Raw genomic sequence first — 22,997 nt, 5'->3', positions numbered from 1 at the left:
GATTATGTAAAACCAAAAACTGAATCCTATCTGTCTCTCTCAGCCTCTATATAACCCTGACTCGTAAAAATTGTTTAGACAGGCAAAGGAGAAAAAAAAAATAGAAAAGAGAAAAGAGAAAACTAAAACACAAGGCTCATCATTCATCCCAAGTAAACAAACGAGTGAAAGGCAACCAAAATGTTATCACTTATCAAAGATCTAATGTGACCCAAATGTGTTGGGGTAGCCAAAGGGTAGTTGAATGCTAAGATAGTCCTTCAATTTTAAAGCCAAACTGATGCGCCATTAACCAACAGAACTAACTATATAGACTTTATAGTTACACATTAACTACTATCTAGTATAGAAAAGACTTAAAACTTGAGTGAGCAAAGAAACTGACAAGTCATCATTACTCAAGCAGTTTTGTTTTCTACCAATATGTAAAATATCTGTACGAAGTTCAATTTTAGAATTCATATAAAAGTTGACAAGTCATCATTACTCAAGCAGTTTTGTTTTCTACCAATATGTAAAATATCTGTACGAAGTTCAATTTTAGAATTCATATAAAAGTTCAACGCTGGCCAGAAATATCAAGCAGTTTTAGTTCCAAACAAGACTTGACAGCATCTCCAAACTAAAAATGAAGTATCTCATTGTTGTCGTTGCCTTTGTCGCTCTGGCTTCTGCCAATGTAAGTATAACTTGAGATATATAAATGTGAATACCTTATACATATGACATTGATTTAGGTTCTCAAAGTGACCGATGAGCAGAAGCTTGCAGCCATCCAACGGGCCAAGGAGTGTGGCCAACAGGAGGGCATTAGCCGTGAACAGGCTTTGGCTCTGCGTGCTGGTAATTTCGAGGATACCGATCCCAAGGTTAAGTGCTTTGCCAACTGTTTCCTAGAGAAGAGCGGTTTCGTTGTCGATGGCAACATTAAGCCCGATGTGGTATTGGCCAAATTGGGCCCCATTGCTGGCGAGGATAAGATCAAGGAAATTCAAGGCAAATGCGATTCCCTTAAGGGTGCCGACAAATGTGATACTAGCTATCAGCTATACAAGTGCTATTCCAACAATCGTGCACAGATCTAAAAAGGGCAAGGTCTAACAAATTGAAAAAGCTTTTTAATTGTATTGTACATAAAAATCATACACATACATACAGGTGGAAACAGTAAATTTGAAATAAATAAGAGGTTATAACATCAAGAAATATTTTCATATTTACATATATATATTTTTTATCCAATTTTTTTTTAATAATTTCTCATTCGATGGGCCATTTATCCCTTTCATAGTTCAACAAGAAGAACACTTTTGAATAAATTATTACCGCAAAACTCTTACAAGTTAAAAGACCCGTGAAAACCCATTTAAAATTACAATTTTTTTTTTTTTGCCCGCCCTAAAATTGTCCTTTTATCCACGTTGGTGATAGATTTGAGCTAGTTTATATTGGAGATCTGTACAAAATAAATACATGAAAATAATATAAAAAAATTGTTGGGAATGTTATTCCAATTGGTTCGATAGGGTTACGAATGAGATAATAATAGTAATAGGAAGTTTTTTTTACTTATACAAAATATAAAATAGAAAAAAATAATTGCTAGAAAGGGCTGTAATTAAAAGGAAATGAAGTATTTTAAAGTAATTGCGTTAAACCTCTCAAAAAAGTAGTTTGGCTTCTAAAATTATATTTGGGAATCTCCTGAAAGTTTCAAGTCTCCTTCATATATCCCGACTTGGCATTGATTCAGTTTCCCCTGAGCACTCAAATGAAACATTAACTCATTGATCAATATTCAGTGCATTCTAATGTGATTTATCGTTGATATGTTGATATATATATATAGCAGGTTTTTCGAACATACCCCAACTTGGCCGGAATAAACATTTATGTTTTTTTTAAATGCTATATAATTATAATTGTTGATTGTTGTTCAGATTGGTTATGACCTTCATTATGACTGTTAATTTCATCGATTGCATGGTAGGTTTATAATATTACTATATACTTACAGAATACTTCTTCATTCAACTGATTCTGACATATGCTTTTATAAATAAAAAATTTATTTATTTTAAAGTAGTTATTATTTTGATAAACAATATAACCGCATTTTGCCTTAACCAAACTTTCAGCATTTTTAACTAAATATTTATAATAATATGAATTAATTAATCGATCAAAATCAATAATTTGAAAAGTTTTTAAACCTCTTTTTGTGAGGCAAAAATTGATTCTCAAAATAAAAAAATATTTTGAACACTACGAATTGAATACGTATAAGTTTATTGATGAAATATAGCCATCTTAGGACGGATACTTATCTCAACTGCACCTTTCCCTATACAGTTTTATTTTATAGTTTTTTTATCTTGGTTTCAATCCGTAGCAATTATAGACATTTGCCACACTGTGGTATCTATTCCATAAATCTGGTTAAAATTTAAAAATTCATGTAAACTTTACTTTTAGAAAAGCCTAAAAGTATGCATGTGGGTAAACTTTACTAACAAAAAGTCCAAACTTTTCAGTCTAACTGACGTGTTTGCTCAATATTAATATATTAGCTTTTTCATTAAAATTTATGGCAAACATTTTTAACTTTTAAACCACTGTGAATAGCGTTAATTTTTTTTTTTAACGGATGTGTCAAATTTGATTTTATTACATAAATGCTCTAATCTGTGAAGAATAAACACTTCAGAGGACTTAACTACAGATTATATTATATTTTGAAAGGTTTTTGAATGCTAAGAATTGATACGAAAATATACTATTACCAATAATAAGTCAATATTTACAATTCGAAGGAAGGACAAATTAAACATAATTGCAGGAAACTAGAAAGAGACAAATTTTTTTTTTCTTGTTCATTTAAAATTTTCGATAAACACACATAAACGTTTTAAGTCTCCTAACTTGAATAAAATATATCAAAAATTTGTTGTCTGAATCTCATGTAGGGGGAGAGGTGTCAAAAAATATCTCACAATAAGGGTGATAGATTTGTGCTATTTGTTTATTTGAAAATATATAGGGATTTATTAATCCATCCCAACATTTTTGGCAATTTGATGCCAATGTAATTAAGGATAACTTTTAAAAAGAAATTAATGAAAATTTAATTCACAATTTATCAATCTTAAATGTGTTTTACTGTAAAATGTATATATAAACAATTTAATACAATGTGATCACCTGTGAAAATAAAAGGCGTAAGTTTCAATGATAAATGCTTTAATTTAAATTATAAAAAAATAATTTTATTTTGATATTTTTTTATGAAAATGAATGTATTTAGTATTTATTTTATTATTGAAATAATAATGTAACTCCTTGAATTTATAGCATACTAGATATATTTAAAAAATTTCGTTCCATAATTTAATTATAAGCTCCCTTCTCCTTAAATTATAAGCTTCCCTTCTCCTTAAAGATTTGTTTCATTTCTAAATGGAAAAGAAATCATCACAGAAATGGCTTTATTTTTCAATCTTTTCTCATTTTGAATCTTTTGCTGTTGTAGGTAATCTTCTTAGGGGACTCGAGAATTCTATTGTTAATTGCTAATTCAAATTCACTGCAAACTAGACTTGACTCGATGTAAATTTCTCATTACTTTCACCATTTACCATAAATGTTTCTTTCCATTTATTTATTTTAGCGACCATAATATTCTATTTGTCAGTTTCTCTTTGGGTCCATCAAGTTGAAATTCAGTTTTCTCTGTTATTATATCTAATTTGTTTCAAATTAAATGAGTTCTGAAACTGTTCAGTGCCATAGACAATCATAAAGCGTAAAATATTTTGAATATCAGACTCATGTGGGTGAGTCAGTCAGTCAGTCAGTCTGTCTGTTGATGGGATGTGATGTGGTGTGAATGAATGAGGAACCCTGAATCCTGAATCCAAAAGGACGCTGTGTTGAGTCGAGGGGGCCGAGGCGTTGGCCTCCTGCAAATGTAATTAAAAAACTTTTTAAACCACATCAACATACATAAATGTATGGCGCATAAAATTCTGTGCATTTGACAATTTTTGGTTGGCAAAAAGTTGACATTTTGTTTCAGGTTTTTGTTTTTTTTTCTGTTTTGTTGTTGTTTGTGGTGCGGAAAACCGCTAAAATCATGTGGATGGATGTACAATATGGCATTGTGTTTTCTTGTTGGTCCTAAAGTTAAATTATATACACTAAAAACGATTATAGTTGCTAAATAAACCGTCCAGTGTTGGTCATTAATTAATAAAAAAGACTGCAGACGAGAGTTGAAAGAGGTAAACATATTTACGTTAGAGATTTAGTACTCTCTATATGTAAACATATATATTAGAGACCTGCACAAGTATATTCCAAGTGCAAAACGAAGTACAGTGAGCCTAAAATGTATTAGAATTTCAACTTGCATCCAATGCTAGTTTTGTTTTATTTCTCGGCCCACAAAAATAATAGTGCAATTCTGAAGAATATGGTTTAAATTAAGTAATTCACAAAAAAAATTCATATTCATAACATTTTTCCGCGGATATGTTCAAAAAACTAACAAATAGGCACATAGGACTTCCCCTTGTAGCGGTTGCAGGATGACAATTGGAATGTAGCGTTGCCAGAGTTTGCAAAATGATTAGCATTTTTGCCTAAGCAACACGTTTCTAAATAATTTTTTCTAAAGAAAGCAAAGTTTCATCAGGTAAGGTCCTATAAAAGGAGGGGCTTTGATCTCAAGGAGCTCAAAAAATAAATCCAAGTTTAACATGGCACACAGTACCTCGTATATATCGAAATTAAAGTGAAGTAAACTTGAATAAAGTGAAAGGGATGAAGGACCTCAATCTAAACGATATCCCTTAAGGGACATTATAATAAAATACTAAAATCGAAGTTGAGATCCGAATGCATTCAAAACATAGCAACTCTTTGTCTCACATTCAAACTCATTGAATTCATTTTTGTTCCGTTCGAATGTTGAGTGAATAAGTCTTACATTAACTCATTCATTCGCTCGAACTCGATTTTTATTGAATGTATTCATTTCGTTTTGAACAATGTCAACTCAAACTTTTATTTGTGTCTTTATGCAGCTCTTTAAGTTTCCCCTAGGATACATAAAGGGAAACCAGGCCAATTCGAGGAATGACGGCACTACTTTCTTAGAGATCTGGAATTTCTGTAGTTCAAAAAGATTTCCCCAAAACATATGTTGATGTTGGCAGTAGTAGTTAATTATTCCTGTATAAAAGAAGTGATGGCCAAATCAAAACAATTAAAACAATTCATTTGAATTTAAGCGAAAACACCCAAACAAATTCATAACTTAGTCCAATAAACTCAAATAAATGAACTGGATTTATAAAGATCAAATTGTTTAAAATAAACAAAATAAGAAAAATATAAAAAAACAGGAGCAGCAAAGAGAACAGGAACTTTTGCAGTGACTTTATTAAAATTAGAAAGTATGGAAATATAAATAAAAAGGAAACGGAAAAATAAAGACGAAATGATAAGAATCTCTTTGCTCTCATGAAAACCAAGTTGAATAAAGGAGATATAAAATTTAAATGTGAATAAATGAGGAATAAGGAAACATAGACGAGATATCACTGAGAATTGGTCAACCAAAAGTTGCTGATGGCTCAACTAGAAATCCCTACCTAGGAAAATAAGAACAAATTTAAACTTTAATGCGGTTGAATAAGGAAAAAGAAGTAATCAATTGCATAATTAAAAAGCAAAGAAATATTTTGATTCTATCACAACGAATCTTAGCAATAGAATGAGCCTTGGCCCTTAATGGGCCTTTATTTATACCGTTTTTCCATGATATATTTTGACAGTTAGAGGTCAAAGCCAACTAGATGTGTGTAAGTAAATGACATTTAAGTTGTGAGTATTGCAAAGTGAAAATCAAACATGAAAATATGCGTTTTCCCACTCTAAAAAGCGAATTCCACTGAGAACTCCAAAGAAAAAAAAGATATAAGCCATAATTTAAATTTATACATTAAACAGCGATTCTATGCTCAATAATAAGAAAAATAAAAGACTTCATTTTGTTTGATAGTTTTAAAATGAATTGGAATTTTGTAAAAATTTGGGAAAATTAACAAATCCCTTTGTACTTATAAAGCAGTTCATTTCGGGTTTTAGAGTGGGAAAACGCCTTTTTTCATGTTTGATTTTCACTTTCTTTGCAACACTGTCATTTACTCACATCTAGTTGGCTTTGACCTCCAACTGTCAAAATATATCATGGAAAACGGTATAAATAAAGGCTCATTAAGGGCCAAGGCTCATTCTGTTGCTAAGATTCGTTGTGATAGAATCAAAATATTTCTTTGCTTTTTAATTATGCAATTGATTACTTCTTTTTCCTTATTCAACCGCATTAAAGTTTAAATTTGTTCTTATTTTCCTAGGTAGGGATTTCTAGTTGAGCCATCAGCAACTTTTGGTTGACCAATTCTCAGTGATATCTCGTCTATGTTTCCTTATTCCTCATTATTCACATTTAAATTTTATATCTCCTTTATTCAACTTGGTTTTCATGAGAGCAAAGAGATTCTTATCATTTCGTCTTTATTTTTCCGTTTCCTTTTTATTTATATTTCCATACTTTCTAATTTTAATAAAATCACTGCAGTCGTCAAATTTCGTCTCATACTGTATAATTCATGCTGCTGTTCTCTTTGCTGCTCCTGTTTTTTTATATTTTTCTTATTTTGTTTATTTTTAACAATTTGATCTTTATAAATCGAGTTCATTTATTTGAGTTTATTGGACTAAGTTATGAATTTGTTTGGGTGTTTTCGCTTAAATTCAAATGAATTGTTTTAATTGGTTGGATTCCTTGATCACTTCTTTTATACTACTGCCAATAACAATGTTTAATAATTTGTTTATATTATACTATAAAATATTGAAAATGAGATTATTTTGAATAATTGCAACGCATTTTATCGAAATTATGACGTGACGGACAAAAACTAAGAACAAGGACGGCCCCCAAATTACTATAAGAGACCTAATTGAACTTAAAACTTTTTTATCACCAATTAACCATAAAAGATGGTCAACATATATATTTTTCAATGAAAAGTAGAGAGAAATAGGTAAAGTAGTCAAAATGCATTATATTCGATTTGCTTTTATGCATTTTGTGTAAGGGTCTAGCCAAACCAAGGTGGGCATCGGAGGGTTAAACAGAATTTTATATACACATTTAGCCTTACAATTAAATTTATATCATTTTATATTTTAAAATGGGGCATGGTGTACCGATGTCTTACTTACTTTTTTGGTGTTTGTCTTCGGTTCTTTTGTCTAAAAAGTTAAAGGGTAAACTCGATCCGTTTACATTGTATTACAGGGTATTATCAGCTTTACGACTGTGACAATTTCTTTTTTTCTTGTTTTTGGGACGCAATTTCATTTATTTTCATTGACCTTAGGGTCAGCCCTTTGCCCCCTTTTTTGGGGGTGGCCATAAAGCAGGTAGACATTTTAATTGAATTGAATTTAAATCGTAAGTGAAATACGATTTCAGTCACACCTTAATAGCCCATTAAGTTGTTTCGGCCAAACCAAATAAAAAAAAAAAGAAAAGTTTTTTAGTTGCTCAATATCTACAGGTAATAAACATTAAGAATTTCGAAATTCCATTTCAAATGATAACATAAATTGTTGCCTGGCCATTAAAATTTGTTCGCCCACCTTTCGAAATGTATGAAAATGTATTTTACTATCTCTATGTGCAATTTAATCAAATTGTCAATTTGAAATACGACTATTTGCTTGGCCATTAGAAATTCTTTAAATGTCGATAAACAAATTGATGCATTGCTTTCAGCCTATAATAAAGAAATGAATTATATATCTGGTCCGTATCATAGAAAATTTATGTATATATTTCTAGATTACGTCACTTTTGCCTCAATCTCCCAGCAGCTCCCTCCCAAAGACTTTGCTAACGTCCATAATTTTTCATTAGCTTTATTGTATACTCATTTGCGCAAATGTCTTATATCATTGTTATTAGTAAATCTTATGCCTAGGTTTATTGTTTTCCGCCCCAACATACTCATATGTGGCGCCCCATCAGCTACCGTTCGACTATTCCTTTGGGTCTCTTCTGCTCGGCTCATGAGGTTGTTGAACTCAACTGAAGACCTCCCCTCTTGTTTTTGCCATGGCAAGAAAAAACTATTAAAGGTTTAGGGGCTGGTTGGTTTCAATCAGAAAGCTTTTCCCAAGCAGAAGATATTTTCTTACAAAATCTACGCATAATCAGTATGTTTAGATTAACTTTTCCCTACATGAGGGTAAACTTTTGTTTTTCTCATTTTTAGAAAGTTTCTCATTGATATGTATGTAACTTTTGATTTATTTAGATCAAACGATTCTATAATTAACATATAGAAGCAAATAATAAGACATTTATCTTTAAGGAACTAAAAGAAAGCTTAAGGAGTTACAATAAAATACTAAAATATCAAAGGGATAACATCGATTTTTAAACCTCTTCGTTAAACATCCATTAAAAACACACTCTATTCTAGTTTCAATTTGATTTTGAGAAAACTTTAATATTTTTAGTGTTTATTCTAAAAGTTTCTGCAATATATTTATGCCTCCATCGTAGAGAGATTTGGATTTGGACATTTAAAACAAAAGATCTAAATAGTTTACAATGAAATCATAATTTTTATTACTTTAAAATACAAAAGTTGTTAGTGTAAGAACAAGAAAAAAAAAGGGCTTGACTGCCACTGCAAACGGTTAAGTATAAATCTTTTCAAAAAATTCAATTTAAATAGATGGTTCAATTATGCCAAATGGGTTAAGTATCCATTTCGTATTAAACTCCGTGAACACCTTGACGATATCCTTAGCAGTAGCTATTAAGTTACAATATTGGACATTAATATTTGTTTCACGCCCATAAATTTTTATGGGAAACTTGCGCTCCTTGTTTTTAGAGCACTTTCGCATCCTCCTGATAATTTCGTGGACTAATTGTTCTGTTATTATTGGGCAATAGTCAAGACGCAGTTCCCGTAACTTCGGACAGCCAAAGACCAGATTTAGCATTTTATCGTTACTAATTTGCATGCAGTTTTTTAGATTGATGCACTCCAGGTTGCTTAGCTTCGTAAATTCGCGCATGACAACATCATCAATGCTCACTGCGTCAGGTAATGTCAGTTTTTTCAATCCACTCAATTTAGCGATTTTCACAAGCATCTGCTTAGTTAATAGACGGGCAGAAGCAACTTCTATTTCTTCCAATTGTTCCGATTTATAGACGACCAGCTGATCAAACAATTTGTTAAACATATCAATTTTTGCTACGCAACCAATGGAAATACTCTTTAGTTTGGGCAGTTTGGCTATTTCTTCACATTGGGACTCGTTAGAAATGTCCGTACGCAATGTCTCTAGTAAAGGACAGCGGGTTTTTCGTGGAAAATCGGTAGGTATTTTGCAAATGCATAGCTCTTTCAAGTTTGGCAAAGCCTCGCACATTGAAATTAGATTCTCTAATTTGATTTCTTCACAAAAAGCAAGATTCAGCTTTTCAATGGTGTTGGGGAGTCTCATTAAATTGGTCCCGACTATACGATTTTCGGCAAGGCTTAGTTCTTTGAGATACTTTAAATTCTTGAAAGCCAACAGATCTCCATCAGTCAGGTAACACATATCCAATTCTAGAACTTCCAACTTATTGATATTGGAAAATATTTCAAACAGAGTTTTTGTACTTAATAAGACGTCTTTAAGCTTCATTGACTTCAAGTTGATGCAATTCATTCCCAAGTAGCTAAAAATGCGTTCGTTCCGTACTGACATAAATATCTCTTTGGCACAAATACGTTCAACATAATGCCCGGAATAACAAAAAAAGTCACGTATATCCCAAAGGGTTAATTTCTCAAATATTGTAAAATCGATCGACTTGTGCATTGATCGTACACTTAAGTCGTAAACACTTTGAAAGCGTTCGCAAGCTCGTCGAAAATGCATTTGATCGACAAATGGCAGCATTTTTAGAATCATTGATAGGCAATCGTCCGGGATTTTGAAAATGTGTGCCTCCTCCGAACTAACGACGCTAGATTGTGGATCAGGTTGATTCCAACTATCGCTGGCAAGGACTTCGATTTCGTATCCCTGCACTTGATGATGCGACGTGGCCAAGGCTTTGGCTGCATCGATCGAACTTTTAAACAAAACGCAGCCGGTTTTCTGGAATGTTTTGTGCAAAAAGGTTTCTATCGATTCGGCCCGACCTACGACAAAATGATCCATTTCGGGTAACGAAATATTCTCAAATTTCTCAAAAATCTGAACACTTATGACACGTCCAAACAAACTGAAATGTTTATGCAACTCTTCCATCGTTAGATTATCCGGGATGTTGTACAAGAATAACTTATGCACCGCAATATGGTCTTCGGTGAAGCACAAACCATTTTCGACATAGTGGTTTTTGTCTGCAAAAGGATTTCGGTGATTTCTGTTCTAAGTACAATTTCTCTTAATCAACTTACCATAAATGTTCGACATTTTATTATATTTTCTTTGAATTGTTATAAATCCGTGTAATTTTCCCAATCGACAAGCCTCAATGATTCAGCGAAAATGTGACAGCTTTTGATATTTTAGAGATGGGTTGTCTACCGATTAGTATCGATAAAACAGGTAAGGTGCGATAGACAGCTGTAAATTTTCCGATGTCGAAAAAGGGCCCGATTGCCACACGATTGGGAATAACTGTGGCTGTAAAATACCGATTCCCACTGGCTCATCTCTTAACAGACTTTTAAGACTTTTAATATATGTAACCAGATAATGTATGTATTTATATATATTGTATGTATATACAAAATATATTTAAGAACCCTTTTGCAGTATTGTATAAAACAAAAAGTTTAGTAAGAGCAAGGTTAAAGGTTAAAGGTTTTCACCCATTTTTCATTGCCATACGTATTGTCATCCCAGCAAACCATGCACTTGTATATGTATATAAAATGTTCCAGCTGGAAAACAGTTGCTATAACTCTGAAAAATTGTTATTACAAATAGCTTTAAGATATGTAAACAAATAAGATAATTTTTAGTATTCGATTTGTTTCCGTGTTTCATTTGCAGTGTTTCATTCGGAAAATATGTATAACAAGGTCAATCGAACCGGTTGGATTGGAACGTTTGTCTTGAATCGTAAAAATTATAACATTTCGGCACGGCAAAACCTTATGCACCATCCTCCAAAGAAATTATGGATGGTCGCGATTTTTGGTATATTTCTTAGTATTTTTTATCAATACTTTTAATGGCTGAAACAGGTGTATGTACATATGTTATGTTATGTACTGGTCCGATCTGGCAACTTTGTATATTCTAACTCAATTGAACAAAAAAAATAAAGTTTTATTCCAAATGCTTTTGTGAAGTTGATTCACATACCATATCGGCTTTTCGTATTGTTACTTTATGGAAAATATCGGAAAAATATAAACACTATGAACAATTGGAGAAGTTGAAATTATTTTAATATCTTAAAAGCGTAAATGATTTTTCTTTTGTTTAGACTTTAATAAGTTTATGTTCAAAATGTCTGACCATTTAAAATAAAAAAAAATTGAAAACTTAGCTGTTAGTTCAAAAGATATGACAGACCCTTATTCAAAATAATTAAAATACTTTCTGTAATTGTATAAAATAAGTTGCAAATAATTTAAAAGTCTCAGGAATCCGGTTCAATAGTCACACTTTCCTTTTTTTAAGTCCTTGATTGAATGATAAGTATTTTTGTTCCTTTTTTTTTAGATCTAATGCAGATGATTCTAAAATATTGCATTTCTTTCTTTTTTTATTTAAAAAGATGCTCTTAATAGCATAGAAAACAAATGTACATTTAAAGAACGCTTACCAAAGTTTTCGTTCATAATGAATACCAATCTGAATTAAACGTGATATCTTTCACTTCACAAATGCCTTGAGACACTTAACTAAATATTGTGATAATAAATACATGTTAGAAGAGGATCCCCTTTTTGGGTCTCTAACTTTCTTGGCATCTTAAATTGTTATGCCAAATGTTCTAAGAATTGTTTCCCTATCATTTACACGACACGCACGAACGAATCGACATTAGACAAAGGGAATATTTAGGCACTTCGCATTGCGACTTGCAAATTGATGAAAATAAATTGCATAAAATATTCTATTTACGTTCCCACACCGAAAGGAAGTGCCCTGAATTTGCCTTGTTCTTATTCTTGTTGTTGCTGCTGTGAGTAACTAATGCAATCAAAAAAGTGTTGCAATGCCACAGGGTCTGAAATGCCTTCAGATGAACGAAATACTAACACACACACAATGCGCATTTTGGCATTAATTTGCCTTTCTCACTTGTCTAGAGAGGGGCTAGATTGGGAGGGGCGAAAACATTTTTGCTTTTGCGTTATGTCTGGAATTTTTGATAAGCTTTGCCAAATGCTAAGAAAACGCAATAAAATCTGACAGATAGTTGAAGAAAAATATCTTTGAAATTTTTGTAATTTGTATGAATCTTTCTATTTTTGTCTGTTGTGGAAAATAAATAGATTAAATAATGACGCAATTGCAATATTCATTTCAAAATGTTTTTACGTTTTACCAGAAAGTTTTGTTGTGCTCAAAGATTTTAATTTCAATGAAAGCTGCTTCTGCTACTAAAAAAAAAAGCAAACGAAAAATACATATTTGAACATTTGTCATTAAATTAATTAAAATTGTGCTCTACCTACTTGACAAAACGACGTTGCTAAAAATAAAAAAAAATACTTTTATATGCGAGGTGTAAAGGGAAGTAAAAGTACCTTTTATATGTCTACTTTGTATATCTGTGTTTTCTCTCTATATAAGTAGTCTGTAAATACGAACGTACGTGAGATAATAATGCGGTTGCTATAATAAGAGCTTAACAATTAAATTGAAAATTAATTTTGCATCAATTTGTCAGCGAAAAAGGAAGCGAGAGAGATCACCAAGGTAGTTCGACCTTATGTAATATACATACATACATACTATACAATTTAACAATATAATTGTAAATTGTTTTGATAACTACAAAATGATTAATCACTGAAACGAAAAAAAACCTTTAACTTTTGCCCTTTGATATGCATTAACTTAATTTGAGGTACAGTGCATCAAAACAGTTAAATGCACTGTATTACTAAATTAGCTACTAAATTAAATCTATTAGGTGCCTTGGGTAAACCCTATAAAAATTTGTCAATTTATACAAATTTGTGGATCCAGCGTTTCCTTCAATCGTTTTTTCAAAATTTTAACTTAATCGATTTATTTGTTACAAACCAATTGATTCAAGTATTGATACGTTTTTGAATTAATAAGTAAATTGATAAAGTAAATTTAAAACTCATTAGTGAGGGATTAAGAAAAATCTGCTCCCAAAAGTTTTCAAAAGGTTGGAAAAGTATTCATTATTTGCAACATCTTTGTAACTTTTCGTATAACTTGAAACTTAAAAATTGTCTATTTTAACTTCAAAATTATCTAGGTCTGCCTATTGCATACTTTTGGGAGCAAATTTCCCTATCTTCCATATCTTTTTTCTGATATTTTAAAAAGTCACTAAATATTTGTGATTATTCCTTTTTAATTTTCAGTATAATGCGTACGTTTATTTTGATTGACTGATAAAGAGCTTAAGTTTGAATAACAAAATATAATTTGATTTGAAAAAATGTAGCACCTGCAAAATAGTGCCCAAGGGGAAAATATTCAAATGAAATCGAAATACATATGTATATGTATTTGGTTAGAAGTAATAAAAAATGGTTTCAAATGATTATGATTAAAGATATTGGTATTCTTTGAATAAGTCATGCATTTTTAATTGACTGAAAAAAACTAAATAATGGAGAAATAAGAACGTTTTCAAACACTTGCAAAAAGGTTATATAAATTTTGATTACAAATGTGTAACGCATAGAATGATCAACACAAAGAGATGAGTTCATATAGCCATGTTCGACAAACTTCTACTAGACAACTTAATTTAAAGAGCTTCTATATACTATAGATATTGTATTTTTTCGATCTTATTGTTAGCTGAATTGGACATTACATTAAGCTCCCATTTAGTCATTTGCTTAGTTAATCAACTTACGCATATACATTATGAACTCTAATCATGAACAAAATCGGATTTAAAGATATAATAATGTCATGTTATTAGCATCGCACTGCTCCAGATAGAGTTTGTAGACCGTTCTTTCGCGAAAATGGAAAATTTTAAGTCGAGTATATTGAAAAACTGTCAGGGGTATACAAGTTCTACAAAGGTCCACATTTCCTACTGATACGATGTGAACATAAGCTTAAGCTTAAAGAAGCAACTTCATTCTTGTTCACCTGATACTATTTGCTTACTTGTAAAGTAATGAACAGAAATAGCTTTCCATGGCTTTGGAAGAAACTTTATATTTTTATTCACATTAATGCAAAAGAAAAGCGATTATCCCGTGTGGATGTGTTGCTCAACAAGATTGTCCTCTGGCCACAGTTGTTAGTCCTTTGTTGTCTCCTGGCTAGTAAAGGAATATAAAACGCATTTACTGCCCACCTCATTACACACTAAAAAAAGCAATCGAGCATCAAATTACAAAGAAAATAAAATGCAAATAGGTTTGCCTTTTTCACAATTTTACTTTTATATATTTATTTTACTTTTTTTTTTTTTTCGTTCTTTTTGCCCTCTTGTCAGTTCCAATTTCATGCAGTTGACCACGGATGCGGATGTGGATGCGGATGCGGATACGGAGATGCTGTGTGCCTTGTAATTGCTGTGCAGGATTCAGAGTGGATTAAACAATTTCCACATTTAACATGGCGCATCTTTAACCTTTGCTACAATAAATTCTTTGGGGTTTGACTTGGTTCCTTTATTTTTGGTTTTTTTTTTGCGTTTTCTTTTCTGTTTTTGTTTTGTGGAGGGGCTTAATTTTGGTGCCCGAGCGATAAGAATTTTTAGCGACGTTGTCATTTGGGGGCTTTGGCTTTTACGAGCCGGCACAAAGGACGACTCTCACTCTTACTCTCACCCTGTTTGTGTGTGTGTGTGTGTCTAATTAGATGCTTTGCCTAATTAGTTGGTTTTATGTGAGGCTCGGCTCGTCTCGACTTGACTTGACTCGATTCGCCTTGTCCTGGCTTTTCTCTTTATGCCATTGGCTTACCTTTTTACTTACACTTAACTCCTCAATCTGTCTCTCACTCTCTTATCCTCAACATTTGCCATTTAAGATCTTTTGGCCATGTCGATATGTGTTGTTTAAGCCAAGTAAAACTGCACACACTTTCCAAACAGAGATGGATAGATAGAGAGAGAATGTTATAAACTTAAACGTTTATTAAAAAATTCCATGGAATTTCCACACACACACAAAATGTGAGGACAATAATGTGAACTAAAGCAGCGAATTTGCTGCTGATTTTCCCAACCATCTCTTCACACTCTTCCTCTTTAGATTTTCAATTTTCTTACAAAATGTTATGGAGGGCCGGGGGGATGTACTGCATTCCTTCACCTGACTGTCTTTTGATGCGTTGTTATATAAAAGGAAGATGAGAAAAAAAATAAAAACAGAAAGAAAAAACCAGAATGAAATTGAAAGAAACAAAAACAAGGAAGAAACCAAAGAGAGAAAAAAATATATATAAAGAACCTTCCAAGGAAACACATTTCGCAGCACTTCGCAGTAAGTTCATATGGACTCCCTCCAGAGGTTAAAAGGGGGAACGAACCTCAGAAACTGAACTTGTCACAAAAGAATTCATTTTGCCAGTGTTCGGAATTTTTGCCAGCAGTTGGGAAAATATGCGTTGAAAAGCTTTGTGACCTCCTCCATTCGCCTCTGCCCATTTTGGCTCCATTCAGTTGATGGTTTTGCTTCTTCTGTTTGTTAACTGGAATTCAATAAATATTACTAAAACACTCTACGACTTTGAAGCATTTTCACATCATCTTTTGCCCTTTGTCTGCTATTTTTATATGCCTTCATTTCGTTGGTTTTTTTTGAGTGTCCCAATGGCTTTGTGCACACTTTTTGGCCTATTTTATGGCGCATTTTGTTACCAAAGCGAAAATTTTTGGTAATAAGAGTCACATTTAATTGCCTAATTGTTTTGTTTTGTTTTTCGTTTGTTTGTATGTTTCCTTCTTCTTTTTTTGTAACTCATTTTATTGCAGTCCGTACTGGTTTTTATGGGGGCACGCCACTTTTTTTATGACTTAATTACTTAAATGCGTTTTATTTTGCATGCGGTTATAATCATAAACAAATTATTGAAGTGGAAATTATGATATCTAAACGTAGCCAAGTTCGCCCCTTTCCCCTGGGTAGAATTTTTAGCGTTTTTTATGTTTGTCGTCCTGGAAAAAAATTGAAAGATAAGAGTTCAAGGTAAAAATATGAGATCATTTAAAATGAAAATGTATAGTGAATTGTTCGATAAAGAACTATTAGATAACTTTGGGATGGGTTATGTTCCAAAGTAATCGGTGTATAATGTTAGTAAAAAGGATACAAAGTTCTAAGGGCAGAGCTGTTTATATATCCTTTTAGAAGTGAAATTTTAAGCATTTAGTAATATGGCTTCTGATCAAGGATCTAAACTTGTTATAGGTACGCATACATTCTTAGGGACTTATTCTTGGTAAGGCATGAGGATCTTTTACCACTGGTACATTACAAGAAAGGGATCCCGCGAAACCAGAACTATTTCAGGAACCGACCAATCGTTGATAAAAAGCTGCAAAGAAAAAATGTATGAAAAAATGTAGTAAAATGTAATATCAGTAAAATCTAACCTTGTAACAGAAGCCTATGGGGGATTTGTCCATCCTTAGTTGACCGCCTTTTAGCTCTATTTTATATGAAACTTAAGCCAATTAAATCAGAATCCGAAAAATCATATTTTTCAAATTATTTTGTTAAAAATTCGCATCAATTTATGTATATTTGAAAATATTTACGTAACCTGTCACAGAATTCGTCGTAATATAAAATATATACATATATTAAACACTTTATTTTCATTTCACTTTTATCAGCGAACAAAACATTTCAATTGGATGTAAAATCTTTCTTTAAAGTAATATAAGAAGCATTGATTGAATTTGTTGAAAATACCACATGTTTCTGTTTGCAGCCCTGTATTATTTGTTACCCCTGGTTATCTCGATTGTACTAAGCTTGTAAGTTATCGATATAAAATACTCTGTAACTCTGAAGATGCTTCTTCATTTTTCGCCTTTAAAAGTGTATGGACTCTAAATAAAGATAAACTTTTAATTCAACGCAATCCAATCGATCCTTCCAAGAATGCATTTATCGCTATTGGACAAATATTGAGGGTTAATTGTCAATAACGACAATTTTAAAGAATCCTGATCACAATTGGACTGAGTTAAAGTACATATACTTTAACCGAATATTTTCTTTTGACATTATCAAAAAAAATCAGACAAAACTTTTTCCTAATAATTTCTTTGGATAGCATAGCTGGATTCTTTATTAGCTTTTTTTTTAAAGATTAACTCTTCGGATATTAATCATTACAACACGCAAGGGATTCTGTCCATTGTATCCAAATTTATGTAGGTTCTGTTCTGTGTAATGTAACTATTAATAAACTTTTAATTTTCTAGTGTACATATTCCTTAGATGTTCCCTTATTAACTACTACTAGACCTATAAACATGAGAAATGCTGTGATTCGAAGTGAATGAAAACCAACTCATCAATATTTATGTATTTCTCGGCATTCTCAATGGAACTCAGTGTCTATCGTAATGTGAAACTATTAAAAATCAATCATTTTGCACAACTATGTTAAACTAATTTATGCAACTAATTTGAAATTGAGCACTTGATATTAAATTGTAGATAGTATTAAACTTATTTTACATACACACATATATGAATATGTATATTTGTATGTAAAATTTGAGCAGACAGATGCCTAGCAATTGCCTGAATCTGTGGTCCACCCACGCCAAAATCATGGCAAAAAAAAACCTACAGAAATTCAATTAGGCTTATCCCATGCAATAACAACAAAAACAGCAGCCGAAACAGCTGCAACACCTGCGCAATTAATTAGTGTTTGCCGCATTAATTTCACAAAGAACAAAAAATGGGGGGAAAAAAGGAAGTTGCCAGGTATAGGGTAAGGGAAAGGCAAGCCAAAAGCATGAAATGGGACACGATTGTGGGGGTCGGGGCAGGAGGGGCTGAGAGTTAGGGTCAAATGCCTGACTCGGCCCATGGGCTAATAAATTCAAAATGGCCTCGACTTTGTCAGTGGCATCATCTCCATACCAAAGCGAAAGGGCTTATCTCTCTTGTGCCGACCTCCACAATTAGAGCAAATATAGGTAACCAAAAATTCTCGCAATGGGGCAGAAAAACCACTAAAACAACACTAAAGCTGGTAAATAAAATAAAGCAAATTCAGTTAATTTAAATTATAATGAGGCCAGTGGATGATGAAAACGTGTGGATAACTCTTTTTGTTTAAATAAAGAAAAGGTTGCAAAAATAGGATTATCGTTTGCTTTGAAGTAATCCAACTAAGCAATCAAAAACTTTAAGCAAATAGCATTTTTAGAACCAATTTAAAATGTGTATATGCAAAAGTAGTAAATATATACAAAATGAATCACTAAGGAATCATCAATGAATCGTTAATGATTCACTAAGGAATCAGTAAGTCATTAGGGAATCTTAATGAATCAGTATGGAATCATTGTCGAATCCCTAATGATTCCTTAATAAATCTATTAGGAATCGTAAATGATCCCTTAATAAATCAGATAGGAATCATTATGGATTCGTTAAAAAATCATTGATGAATCATAAAGGAATAATTGAGGATTCATTGATGAACCATTGAGAAATTATCAATATGTCGCTAAGGGATCATTAATGATTCATTAGCTTTTTCCTAATGATTTAAAAATCATTCTTTAATGATTCAAATATGATTTTGAATGATTCATTATTTAATTAAGGAAACATTAAGGTATTTTTAAAAAATAATTAATGAATCATTAACGAATCATTAAGGAATAATAAATGAATCTTCAAGTAATCATAAAGGGATCGTTTATGAATATTCATAAATCATTTTAGCATTTATGATTTAATAATGAATTATTCACCAATCATTCCTTACAGTTTAATAAACTGTAAAACCTAGAAAAATATAAAGTGAGGTTTTAAAATAATTAACAATACTTTGAACATTCTAAAAATCTTTTATTATTAGTTCCAAACAAAGCCATTATCAAAAAGTCAAGTGACAGAAGCCAACAGTTCAATTTATTAGTAGGAGTCACAATTCTGCAGGGAAGCTCTTTAAAGGCGTTGAAGACACTTTAAAAAAAATTAAATTTTTAAATACGCCAAAAAAAAAATAGTTTTAAACAATCTTTAACTAATTCATCAGTCTAGGATTCTCTATTCAAAATACACCAATACCTCGCTTTGCGTCGTTTCGTTTTGCGTTTTTTCAAAGTTGCGTCGCTGCTTTATTAGTACTAATTTTCACTGTGCGTCGCTTTGAGTTCGAGTCCTTGACTTTGTTTTCTAAATCAGCCATTGTGGCAACGCCAATATCAACTTTTACCAACATTGGCCTTGAATTCTTGGCATTTTTACGTTTTGCAACATTGACATCTACAGTACCAACTTCTGTTTATAATTGCGTCCTGCTCTCAAATCTCGGGGACGGTTTAGTAGAAATGTTCGAAGAACAGTGTTTAACCTCTAAACAAATTTCAAAAGCGATGGGCTTGATTGACGAATCAATGGAGATTTTTATAAAAAACGATCCTGACAATGACAGAAGTTTTAGGGTATCCCAGGCGGTAGCTGCAAGCATTAACTGCTACCATGAAATTTATTTAAATTTAAAAATTCGGACAAATTTTTGGCGAACGAAGCCACTGAAAACTCATAAAGATAAACTAATTGAATAGGTTATTTTGATTTAATGGAAACAGTTTTTTTTTCAATGAATGAATGTAATGAAATTTTTGTTTTGTTAAATGTTTACTTTGTTCAATTTTCTTTTTAGAAATTAGTATTTTCATAGCCCCGGAACCTATAGTTGATCTGTCCATGACTGGCTATAGAAAATCTTAGTGCACGTAAATGGCGTATCGCGTTTATTCGAAAATCGATATTTCTCTCAAAAATTTCTGATTACACTTACAAAAGTTTATTCTTTCTTAGGTTAATCTGAATATTAGTTTTATTAAAAGCAATTAGTTATCTTTTAATATTAAATAAATGTAAGTAGTTTTACATAAAGTAAAGTACTAAAAAGTTAGTTTTATGTATTTTATTATAGGGAATAAAAAACCATTGACAATTAAGAAATTCACGCTCTATTCTTTATAACAGTCTCTGTGCTTTCCTTTTCAATTTTCTTTTTGGTTAAACTGTGCATTGACTTTTACGACTCGTCATGAAAGAGTCATAAAATTTGCATATGATTGTGAATGTTATTCATAATACTCACACTCACACCCACTTTTGAGCAGTGCTTGGAAGAGCTCTTTGTTTAGTTGTGGAATGTTCCTTTTCTTTTTTTTTTTTGTTGTATTTTTTCTTTTGGCCTTATAATAATGTCAACGTAATGTTTGTCGTCAAATAGTTTTTCGCGTGACATTTGCATTTCACTTTAGTTTAGTGAAAACGGAGCGCTTGCCGCTCTATGTGCCACCCACCTGAATCCCTCCGGTCCAGTTTCATTAGGGGTACCCTAGCCTTCTCTCCCTATTCAGAAACGTGTGCCATTGTTTTTCATTGTCGTTTTATGTGCTGTTTATATTTTTATGTCATGCCATATAGTATTTAATATTGTATACATATATAGTCAAGTTTTTATATAAATATATATTTGAGTTACATGACGCTATTAACGCTCTCGCCTTTGGCTTCGCCTACTTTGAAGGGACCCCGCCCATTTGGTCTATTGTCATGTCTGCCATAAAACTATTTTATTATTTTCTTATATGAAGTTATAGCATTTTGCAGAGGCTTTTGTTTTTTTGTTTTTTTTTCTCCTGTCTTTGTCTCAATTTTTGCCAACAAATCAAACTACTTAACTTCCAGTCCCACAAAAAACATATTTGCAGTTCCAACTCCAACTTTAGGTCTAGTTTCTCTTTCTGTTTCTGTTATGGATTCATTTTAAGTTTCATTATGTCCCTAAATTGGGTATTTTGGTTCTTATTTGCTGTTTGTAATCACCTTAAGCTGGTGATTATATTTTGTCTCAGCATTTTTAGTTTACTCAATCAAAAATACTTAATTTGTCATTTTCTTATATCAAATACAGTTATTGAAATAAAACATTATGAATATTTGTAAAGTTTGGAGAAGGTTTTTTGAAATAAATATTTTTAATAAGTCTTTAAACCTTTAATTTCACACATTTTTCCTTATTTTTATATACAACTTCGAACTTAAGCCCATCTTGAAAAGAGATTCCCGACTTACTGGACTTACCAGCAATATCGAATCCATACAAAGGACGTAGTAATAGATCCTGCACTTGCTAATTATCGATATTAATGGAATTTTTTTTAAAAGAAATGACACCCCAACCGTCTAGATATATCCCCAGGATTTGGATTGAGAACTAGACTAAGAAGTAGGCTATAAACCAAGAGGAGATTTAATAAATGCGTTAAAAAATATTAGCAGACACACAGCCTTATATCCATGTAAATGTTTTTTTTTTGGTCTAACATTAAGTAGCTAGTACTAAAAGTAAAGGTCATGTGTATCCTCCTCAAATATGGATTAGAAGGTTCGTAGTAAACAGGCAACCCGATAATATGACTAATTAACTTGCGAGTGTTCAATAATTTATATTTAAATTTTTAAAAAAATTTTGCAACAAAAATAGTTTTGGCATTAAGGTAATCCTACATGCTGGAAACATTTAGGCAAAACAAATTTCTAAAAGGTTGATGTTAATTAAATATATTAAGCTATACATGATCAAACCCTTTGGAAATTAAATGGCTTTTTTGTTTTTTTTAGTATTCTAGTTCTAAGATGGCAAAAAAAAACTAAGCTAATACAAATAAATAAGAAATTCTTCGTAAGTTATTAAAACAATATGGCTAAAATTTATAAAATTTAAATGGATAGATTTTTATTAGTTATTATCAATTTCTATTTTTAAATTGATATTTAATAATTTTAATGAATGGTATTTGAAATTAAATTTAAAAAATATCTAAAAAAAAAAACAGTGTTAAGTGCACCAAGATGATAGTGAGATTATTATTTATTTAGTTTTGTTTTTATGGAATTGTAAGAGTATTGTTAGTTTCGTTTTGCAAAAGTTTAGTTTGTGTGGTAGATTTTTGTTGCTAAAGTCAGTTCGTGTTTGCTGTTATTATTATTGTCCCTACATACATAAATCTAAGGGAAAGGGCCAGGGAAAGTCTACTACAACAACAACAACAACAAACATGCTGACATTATGAATTTATTACAATTTAAATATTTTATTTTTGTTATGGCCCTGGCAGGCGACGATTGGAGAGCTCTCTGACATTTCATTTTGGTTAGCGTGCGTAACTATTTATGAGTTTGTCTGGATAAGTTTTTGTTTCAAAAACAGTCACCAGAAGCAGGTGAGTTCACGTTGGGGTTTTTGGGTGGGGGTTAAAGGAAACCCTAAAGATACAGGTGGAGGCCAAAAAGGTTGAGGTAGTTAGGAGACAGTAGCATGAGCAGTAGTTTGAGTAGGTCATGAATTATCGATGCTGTCAGCAGTAAATATTTGTAATATATACGATTTAACTTTTAGTTGTTGCACGTAAGTCAACCAACTGATAAATAGATACACAGAGACTGAAACAGAGACAATAAGTGAACGAGAGAGAAACAGAG

General features: G+C 31.7%; 2 protein-coding genes across 2 annotated transcripts; one reads left to right on the top strand and one right to left on the bottom strand.

Annotated features, from left to right (window-relative positions):
• The first annotated feature begins 595 nt into the window (after nucleotides 1-595).
• LOC6640764 (general odorant-binding protein 56d) lies at nucleotides 596-1,224 on the top strand. The gene is made up of 2 exons (XM_002063808.4): nucleotides 596-679; nucleotides 738-1,224. The coding sequence occupies exons 1-2, from the start codon at nucleotides 629-631 to the stop codon at nucleotides 1,083-1,085; spliced, it is 399 nt and encodes a 132-aa protein (XP_002063844.1). The 5' UTR covers nucleotides 596-628; the 3' UTR covers nucleotides 1,086-1,224.
• A 7,456-nt stretch (nucleotides 1,225-8,680) lies between these two features.
• LOC124459851 lies at nucleotides 8,681-10,676 on the bottom strand. Its single transcript, XM_047009608.1, has 2 exons — nucleotides 10,551-10,676; nucleotides 8,681-10,493 (listed from the first exon to the last, which is right to left on the bottom strand). Exons 1-2 carry the CDS (start codon nucleotides 10,564-10,566, stop codon nucleotides 8,809-8,811), a joined length of 1,701 nt encoding a protein of 566 aa, XP_046865564.1. The 5' UTR covers nucleotides 10,567-10,676; the 3' UTR covers nucleotides 8,681-8,808.
• Nucleotides 10,677-22,997: the final 12,321 nt, after the last annotated feature.

Source organism: Drosophila willistoni (genome assembly GCF_018902025.1).
Source record: "Drosophila willistoni isolate 14030-0811.24 chromosome 2L unlocalized genomic scaffold, UCI_dwil_1.1 Seg168, whole genome shotgun sequence".
NCBI classification, from domain to species: Eukaryota; Metazoa; Arthropoda; class Insecta; order Diptera; family Drosophilidae; genus Drosophila; species Drosophila willistoni.
Note: the sequence above shows the minus strand (reverse complement) of the source record. Positions and strands in the feature narration are given on the sequence as shown.

What these genes read in the sequence shown, in the direction of transcription:
- LOC6640764 (XM_002063808.4), top strand. Translation starts at nt 629, where the DNA reads ATGAAGTATCTCATTGTTGTCGTTGCCTTTGTCGCTCTGGCTTCTGCC. An exon ending in TCGCTCTGGCTTCTGCCAAT is followed by an intron (nt 680 to 737) that starts GTAAGTATAACT and finishes ACATTGATTTAG; the next exon opens with GTTCTCAAAGTGACCGATGA.